The sequence below is a fragment of the Euprymna scolopes genome, chromosome 32 (assembly GCF_053919585.1).
Source record: "Euprymna scolopes isolate OS-2025 chromosome 32, ASM5391958v1, whole genome shotgun sequence".
Lineage (NCBI taxonomy): Eukaryota > Metazoa > Mollusca > Cephalopoda > Sepiida > Sepiolidae > Euprymna > Euprymna scolopes.
In genome coordinates this window covers 4,215,004-4,225,000 of record NC_136513.1, presented here as the reverse complement: position 1 = coordinate 4,225,000, position 9,997 = coordinate 4,215,004, and the positions used below count along the sequence as shown (strand labels likewise).

Here is a 9,997-nt window from a genome sequence, read left to right as displayed (position 1 = left end):
GTTTTTATTTATTATGTTTCTGTAAAACTGTATCCAGTTTTCTTGTATCATGCTATAATAAACAGTAGATAATGATTCTCTTTGGAAGATATTTTATGTATTGTTAGCTTGCTTAGATATTGTCCAGCTGTCAGTTTTGGTCGCCCTTTTCGCATTGCATTTTTAATGACGTTTATTACTTTGACGAGTTATTATTATTATTATTATTATTATTATTATTATTATTATTATTATTCAGACAAAACGCTGTACTCTGACGATCTTGGACCAGCCTTGGTTGAAATCTCGTATATTGCATGAAGCGAACTGCCTATTAATTAAGCGATTGCAACATATGCCAGTTCCAGGAGGTTGGATGAAAGTAAGGGTGAACCGAGCTGCCCGACGTGCTGCAGCATATGGCATGTCTATCATCAACAGCAAATGCAACTGCTTTTTCATGAAGCTCGTCTCTAACATAAAGAGCGTTCAGAAAAAGGTGAGATATATGATTTTATTAGACTAAAATGAGTTGTTAGTTTACAGTTGACTATATATATGTGTGTGTGTGTGTGTGTGTGTGTGTGTGCGTGTGTGTGTTCATGTCTGGTGCGTACAATAAAGACCGAGAGAATATATCTCTCGTGGTATTACACTAGTTGTGCACACTTTACAGTCTTACTGATGTATATTCACATAAATTGCTGTATTAGTTTTTATTTCAACATGTTTCTTATCGCTAAATACTGAGGCTTCCTGGCGTTTTTATTATTAAGGAATTCGAACTTATGAAACCTTCAACACTGCCAACAGATGATTCTTAAGCAAAGTTCATCTAAAACCTTATTAAGGACGCTATATGACGAGAAACAAGGCTAATTAAGGAACCTTTATTGGAGTATTTAAAAGGGAGCATATATGGAGAAAGAAACAGCAAAATTTCACAACAACCTCAAGTGTTAAAAAACAGATTTATTGGCGGACTTAAAAGAATCCGTATATCGAATTCGTTATGCTAAATGACTTTATGTTCTATTTCTATTTTAAAAAAGTTTGTGTTTTAATCTTTTTATTCAACCATTTTTAATTTTAAACAAGGAATAGATATTTGTTTATTTCCTTTATCTTAAAAGAAGTAGACGCTGTTATGCGAAAAGCGTAAAAAACCCAGAAAAAGAAAGTTTATACAATGATTGTTCAATTACATTAAAGCTTAAAAAGCCATACTTTACAAACACATTTAAACATGGAAGATTTTAAATCTACTGTTGTAGAACTATTTAAATGCTAAGTGGAACACTAACTAAAAATGGAAATATATAAAAAATTTCTTACTTGACTAGCAAAGAAACGAGGAAAACAGCACAAAAAGAAAGACAAGAAAAAGAAAACGAGAAAGAATACTGCAACTACAAAAAATTAACTAAAAATATGGAAAGAGAACAAAAATTTTAAGAATTATAACTTATAGACCAGAACGAAATATTTATCAAAATGATATTTGGAGTGCAATTGACAGTTTAACTTATTTCTCAGACGAGGATATAACCTTCACTTCATATCATTGAGTTACTTTTGAAAAAGATTTTTCAAGGAGTATAAAATAAAACTTTTGCTTGGCATAAAATTACCCCAAGAAGTATAAATGCCGTTAAACTAAACGAGCTCACTTACTCATATCTAAGTATATATATTTTATGTGTTTATGTATATATATATATATATATATATATATATATATGACTGTGAAAAATAGACAAACACAAAAATGATCGTTACTGCTCTAAAAGTGTGTTGATTATATTTTACCTCGAAATACGAAAGACGATTTTGATTGAATCTGTTAAAAATCAACAGATCTAGGAAGTTGTAAAAGTTTCCAATTTCACAAAATTTGGAAATGGTCGAACTTTACCAGAAAAACAAGAAATTATACTCGACGTTCGCATCAATCGTTAATAAACACCGTGATGATTTATAACTTTCAAAACTTAACGTGGATTCGCCTAAAAAACTTAGTATTCGCACAAGGACTTATATCTACGAAAGACGCCGGTATTAGGCGTATAATTTTAGCCAATTTCGAAGGAGAACAAAATATAATGTTACGAAATTTGACTAAAGATTGCCAAAGACTTACAAGCATTAAGGAAAACTGTAAACGCAATGAAGAATCAAAAATTGCTAAGATAAGAACTATACGTCAGAATATTCAAACTCTCCTTAAAAGATGAATCTAACCATAAAAATGGCTGTTCATTCTTTTACAAAGACAAGTCACCTATTTTCATTGGTTGCTTATGAAGTTAAAAAATCTGTCTAACATGTTATAAAACAGAAAAAACAGTTCACATAGCAGAAAGAATAAAGGAAATAAAATCGGTTAAATCGACAAGAAAACACGAAAATTACGGCGCAAATACAAGGAAGTACGTGCTAGTAAAAATCCTGAATAAAATATGATTTTGCAATTAGATTTGATATGACTTATCCATAATCAACATGCATACATGAAAATTTTTTATAAACCAAACATGCTAAAATAACAAAATAGCCGGATCGGTGACAGATACAAAATGGAATTTGACAGTGAAATTATTTCCAACATTACGTTAAAAATACAAAAATTGAAAATGTTCGTGTTAAAGAAATGCCATGTTATATTTTCATTTAAATTATTTTGTTACTATTTAAAATATTTTCATTTAAATTGTTTTGTCCTTACTAAAAAAAAAAAAGACATGCAAATTCAGTTTCTCGCCACGTGATTTTGCACGCGTTCCTTTTTCTTTAAAAGACTGATTTCTTTCTCTCTTTCTTTAGTAGCTGTGAATTTTGTTGAATGAAACCTTGGAAAGAGGTTTGTTTTATATCTTCATCAATTACAATACTACATGCCAAAATTTATTTGGTACAGGCTGAATGTCACAGTTCTAATCATTGTCGGAAAATACGTAAGTTAAAGAAATTCCAAGAATTGGAACGCACTATGCGATTTTTATTGGAAATCAAGTTGTCCCTTAAGAACAAGGAAGATTATCACATAAAGCCTATCTGTCCAATTTAGGAAAACGCTGTAAAAATGAAGCATACTTTGAAACGCAGCTTGAAAAGTGAACAGAAAATAACAACTTTCCAAACGGAGAAAAATCTAAAGGACAGCATTTTAAAACGCAAGCAACAATAGTTGCTTGAATTAAAAGAAAAATACCAAAAAAACAATCTCAATCAAGGCTGCATGTATAATTGGCAAACACAAAGTTGGTCCGTAACAGTTTTAACCCACTAATCCTTATTAACATGATAATAGAAATCGAATGTAGTTTATATCTTTATCTCCATATGTGTCTATATCTATCAATATATATCTATCAATATATATCTATCAATATATATATATATATATATATATATATATATATATATATATACATATATATATATATACTTACATATTTTTTTTCGCAGGCCAATGCTGGTTTAATGTATAAAATGCAGGTTACTATTATGGATACTATTTGTCGTAATACTGCCGCGAATTATGGAAAAAACTTCTTGAACTGCCCCCGCAACCCGAGAGGACGTGTACGTATCAATAGACTATATGAAACTACAATATTATTATTTTGATATATCTACTACTTGTATAAAATGCATCACAACGCGAACTATTAAATTCAATGCACATAAATGCTGTTTGATTTCAGCAAGCAAACAAGTAATCATAATCTAATTTTAAATCTAGAAGCATTAACACTGCATTTTTGAATTCCAATTATTATGAATTCATCATGCATAAAAAGATCGATATTTTGAGGACTATTTGCTTCCAAAGCTTGTAGAAATTATTATTAATAAAAACATAATTCTTTTTAAAAATATTTTTATATTTAAGCAGGTTTGTTTAATTTGTTGAAATTTAATGATTAAATTTAAATATTAAATATAGGTACAATTAACATAGATGCAAAATTGTTAGTTAATGAATGCGAAACAAAAATGAAAGTAAATCTATACAGGTTTATACTTAATAAATGAACAATCGTTAAACAGTATGTAGGCGAAGTCAAATCGGGTTAATTATTTCATTTTATTTGTAGCCCAAAGATTGTGAAATGACGGTGCTTAAACAGCCATGGAAGACTCCAATGTTTAAGCTGATTTCAACCACTTGTCATTAGACCTGAATCAATAAAGGTGAGAATTGAAACATTCATCTTCTTTATATTACTTTAATTGATTGGTCTATTGTTCTCATCTTCAGTGTCATTTGTGCAACGTTTCGATACGTTTGGTTTTTGAACGTCCTCAGGCATGTTAATCGATTTTTTTTGGAAAGGAGAAACGTTACTGGCTTTGTAGATATTTTCGTATTATATAAATTAGTCGTTATTTTATTCTTATTGTTTTGAATTCTCCCTTCCATCGCCGGTGGAGAGTCTAGCGACTCAAGGAGGCAACACATATGCTAAAAAAAGAAGATTACTAAGCAGACCAAGTCTAGAATTAATAGCATTTGGGAGCCTCTAATTGTATAAAAAGCAAACATTATACACGCTTACACTTTCGGCAATGCAAGAGAGATACTTCCATGTCAATCTCTATTAGAGTTGCCCTCCACCGCCTTTGGCAACCGATTTTTTTACAAATACGAAACAACCATAAAATAGAGACCAACTCAAAGAATAAAAAACATCTACGGAGACAGTAACTTCTCCTTTTCTTTTTCAAGTAACACCTATTTGAGGTAGCGTTTGTGAACTTAATAGTCCCATGAAACCTGTGTCGGAGGAAAGCCAGTTCAACCCACTAAGGGTAAATGTCGAAAAACACTAAAGACAAGAACAATAGTCCGATCAATACAAGTATATTTAACATTCATCCCTCATCTACAAAAATACGAACTACAATTTATCTTCTAGTGTGCAAAAATTAATAATATTTAAAAATAATTAACCGTTTTATTTATCTGTATGATTACTTCTATTGCACTAAAATATATAGAGAGAGAAAGAAAAAGGAACAAGTTGGAGAACTCAGTGCTGGTATTGCTGTTAAATTCATTACTTTTAAAGACTACGTTCTGTACTTTCTTACACATGAATTTTTTCTTTCTCTTGAAATCGTGGGTTCATTGTTTGTTCTAATTCTTAGTATTCACTTTCATGGTGATGAATCTTATTACTTCCAAAAAATATATAGAAAAACAACTTTTTATATTTTACCGAAATAATCTATCTATCTATACTCCTATAAAATCGTTTTTCTTTTCTGTGAATTGATATTCATATTTAAAACCCTCTTTTCTATTTAAATTTTCTTATATATGGATCTAGCTAATTTGCATATTCTTTTAAACATTCATTTTAGTTTTTCGGTATTCTTATTGGATGATCATCTTTAGTTAACTATTACGTGTAATTATATTCATGCAGATATTCTGCAGGATTTATACTTGTATAATATTTGTGTAAAAAGTTTATAGTAAACGCAAAATTGTTTCCATATGTATTTATGTATACGTATATATTTTTGTTTAATCTATCTATATATGAAAGTGACCGTGTCTGTCTGTGTGTCAGTGTACCCTACTCAATGACTTTGTCAATTTTAAGTCTACAGACTCGAAATTTGATATACAGGGTACTGAGATTTGGGAAAAATCTAGGTGATCGGTTTTCGGCCAGAAATTTGGCTGTTAAGGGGTCAAAGTTCAACGATTTGATCCTTGAGAACTCTACCAAATTCCTCCAACAATTGGGGGTCTAAACACTTGGAATTTTAGATATAAGTTCACTGGATGTGGATCTAACTTAATAACTTGATTTGAGTCCCAGACAATAAAGTTTAAGGGGCCATAATAGGGGTCAAATAAAAAAAAATGACCGCTTTTTTTCTTTTTTTTTTTGTTCAACATACCCCTCCAAACACCCGGGCAACGCCGGGCTGAAATGCTAGTATATCTATAAAAGTGAATGTGTCTGTATGTCTGTATGTCTGTGTCTGTCTGTGTGTTTGTGTACATTTCCCTACTTAATAACTCTGTCAAATTTTAGTCTACAGACTCGAAATTTGATATACAGGGTACTGAGATTTGGAAAAATCTATGTGATCGGTTTTCTGCCAGAAATTTGGCTGTTAAGGGGTCAAAGTTCAACGATTTGACCTTTGAGAACTCTACCAAACTTCTCAATTTTGGGTCTAAACACTTGAAATGTTAGATATAGGTTCGTTGGACATGGATCTAACTTAATAACCCAATTTGAGCCCAATGCAATAAATGTTAAGGGGTCATAATAGGAGTCAAAGTTTTAAAACACTTTTTTATATTGTGCTCAGCATACACCACCAAACACCCGGACAACGCCGGTCACCCATGCTAGTATATCTATAAAAGTTAAAATATCTGTGTGTGTGTGTCTGTGTATATTTCGCCACCAAATAACTCTGTCAATTTTCGGTCTAAAGACTGGAAATTTTACATAAGGGGTATTGAGATTTAGGAAAGTCTTCTTGATCAGTTTTCGGCCAAACATTTGGCTGAAATGGGTCAAAGTGCAACGAGTTGATATTTGAAAACCCTACCAAACTCCTTCGCGAAATTTAGGTCTAAACACTTAAAATTTTAAATGCAGGTTGCTTGGACATGGATCAAAGTTTTTAATTTGATATGAGCCCCAAAACATAACTGTTAAGTGGTTAAAATTGGGGTCAAAGTTTAGAAAATTTTACCTCTGCGGTTTCTACCAAATTACCCAGCCAATTTCTGGTCTAAACAATTGAAATTTTAAATAAAGTGTATTCAGAGATACGGCAAGCTTTGTAATCGGTTTGGGTCGAAAATTTGATCTGCCAAGGGGTCAAAGTTCAAAAGATTTGACCTTTGCGGTGTCTCGCAAATTACTCAGCCAATTTTGGGTGTAAATATTTATAATTTATCCGTAACCGGTTTAAGACACGCGGCAAGCATTTTGATCAGTTTTGGGGTTATAATTTGGCTGCCAAAATGTCAAACTTGAAAGAGTTGACCTTTGCAGATTTTACCAAATTTCTCTGCCAATTTTGAGTTTAAACACTTGAAATTTTAGATGTAGCTGACTTGATTTGAGACCAAAAAAATAAATATGAAGGGGTCAAAATTGGGGTCCAGGTTATAAAAAAATTATCTCTGCGATCACTACGAAATGAACAGACAAATTTTGGTCTAAACATTTGAGATCTTACATAAAGTGCATTCACACGTAGGGCAAGTTATGAACAGTACATAAGGCCCGAGTAAAGTCGGGCTGAACTGCTAGTATACACTAAACCTCAACTACATTCCTTTTTAGGTAGATAAAACCGACCTGCATTTCTTTTATTTGGTTTTCCTGTTTTTTTATTTGTTGAAATCTTTTCATTCATGTACATCACAGCCAAGTACTCTGACAGAATATCAAATGATAACTAAGGTCTGTCGTTGATAGCATGTGTTGTATTCCGATTGTGGACGTACAAGTTAAGAATGACTCGTACTCTATGTCGTCACTAAATAATATGACCGTAAACATTATGGTGTTAAGTTGGCTTTTATCCCTTCCAAAACCTCATGACGGCCATCAACGGATATTAATTGATTGTAGGAAATCTTTCATGTTTATATTCTGCATTCACATACGGAAAGTCTCATTTGGATCAAACTTAAAGAAAAGTGGAAAGACTATACCATGGTAAACGCGTTTCCTTGTTTTCACTTTATCTAATGCAACACTTCCTGAAGTTAACCTGGTTTCCAATGTTTCATGTTATTCTCGAAAGTTGTTGCAGCGAATGAGGCACAATGTAAAATGCTTGATTAAAACATACACACTTTATGAAAGAGAAGTTTTTCATTTGCAGTTTCCGCAGACCATGTTATTTGTTACCACATAGTCTATTTCGGCAGCCTTTTCGTTCTCCAAACAGCAACTGTTTTGTTTTAAGAAACCATATATATTTTTACACTCCACTTAATTACTATTTTTCGTTTTCTTATTCTGAATAGCATTGACAGAATATTGACAGCATCTTTAATAACTTCATTGAACTGATCCAAATTAGTTAATATTAAAAATTTAGAGACTGTGTTTACTTTAATTTTTTAAATTTAATTTGGATATTTATCAGCTTTTCCCTGTTAAGAAATTGCAGAGTTGGAAGATGTTCTAAGAATATAATAATGTCGATATCTGTACAACAACGTTTACTATGGTTGGATTGGAGTTCAGCTTTTCATGTGTTTTTGTCCTGATCATCCTTGGGGTGGCGGGGGGGGGGAAAGCAAAATTCAATTCAAAGCGCAAATACGATTATTTATAAGGTGCTCTCCTATAGATGAGCCATGGATATTGTTCAAAACGTCCGTAGTGCGGACTTTTTTCCCATCCTTAGTAAGTCGCACTCCCTTTATCATCCTAAAATTCTAGAAACTATATATATTAAGACTCTGAGACCTCCTCTTTGCAAACAAAAAGAGAATCTCTAAGAGCTTAATCTAGTTTCTATTTAATAATTAATTCATCCCCCTTTTTTATATGCATATATTCCCCCTACTTTTTCATCGATTCATTGTTCCCCCCTTTTCTTTTTAAAACGTAATTAAGCTCGATTTTAGCTCTGTTGAGCGAGCTTCGAAACCGGTCAGCTGACACATTCATTTTTATTTTTTAATTTCACAATCTTTAATAAATAATGTTTTCGAACAAGTTTAAATTTAGTCTTTACATAGCCATAATATATATATATATATATATATATATATATATATATATATATATATATATATATATATATATATATATGTATAGGCTCTCTAATCTCTCCCATTTTTCTTTTTGGTGTCGACAGGTTCCAGGTCGCCTGAAGAAGTCTCTTTGACTGAAACAGATGGCTATTTTTAGCAACCATATGTAACTGTTAACCCTCAAGTAATAAATAATATATGTATATATATATTCATATATATATACATATAAATAGATACATACATATATTTATTTATTTATTTATATATATTTATATTCAAATATCATATCGATATGAGTTGATGGGCAAAGCCAACAACTAATCCTGGCCATAATGCAAAGATCAACCTCCCAATATGTTAACCTAGTATTTTATGCTACGTTCTTAACACATTAGACTTTTGCTATCTTTATATCTGTTGTCTTCACTATGGCTTACTTATGTCCTCTCCATTCTTTTACCTCTGACCCATGTCTGAAATTACTGTTACTATTATCATCATCCTTAATTCCATACCTATAATGATTATTATTACTATTAAAACTGCGATTACTTTTTATATACTTCTATCATTTATATTATATATGTTCATTATTGTTATGGCCTTCTGTTATAGTGTTGAACATCCACCGATGTTATAAAAACTATATTTTACTGTTGTTTTCGTTTAACTTCCAAAACAACTGACACGTATGTTTGAAGCGAGATCCACGTATGTTATAAAATGAAATGCTGTCGATTTTAATTTTCTTCAAACGATACACGTGTCCGTTAGAAGCAAGATCCACCAACATTATAAAAATAGTAGCCCCGCCCATATTATAAAAATAGAACATCCACCCATATTAATAAAATAGTAGCCCCACCCACATTATAAAAATAGAACATCCACTCGTTATAAAAAATAGTAGATCCACCCACATTATAAAAAATATTTTGATGCTGCTTTTCAATTACTTTAAAAAAAAACTAACGTCATGCTTAGGGTTAAATTAAAGTATGACATTATTTTTTTCTGGTTTTATTTCTTTCAAAACGAGCGACGCATTTGTTTGATGCGATATCCAACCATTTTAAGAATTATTATTATTATTATTATTATTATTATTATTATTATTATTATTACAGGAATACTAATGGTTCCTAATGTTTGAAAACAAAGATCGCAGATTGGTATGCATCGAGAAATCTACAAACAAAACCGGATTTTTTTCTAATCGAATAAAGAAATTGAAATTAAATTTAAAAAAATGAT

At 31.2% G+C, this 9,997-nt stretch overlaps 1 protein-coding gene across 1 annotated transcript in view; it reads left to right on the top strand.

Moving 5' to 3' along the window:
* The window catches only part of LOC145256097 (uncharacterized), a 22,837-nt gene extending 12,844 nt beyond the window's left edge, over positions 1-9,993 (top strand). The window contains exons 4-7 of the mRNA XM_080114684.1: positions 239-478; positions 3,448-3,564; positions 4,080-4,176; positions 9,871-9,993. Of these exons, the coding sequence (XP_079970810.1) occupies positions 239-478; positions 3,448-3,564; positions 4,080-4,160 (438 nt within the window). The 3' untranslated portion in view covers positions 4,161-4,176; positions 9,871-9,993. The remainder of the gene's footprint in view (positions 1-238; positions 479-3,447; positions 3,565-4,079; positions 4,177-9,870) is intronic.
* The last annotated feature ends 4 nt before the right edge of the window (positions 9,994-9,997 follow it).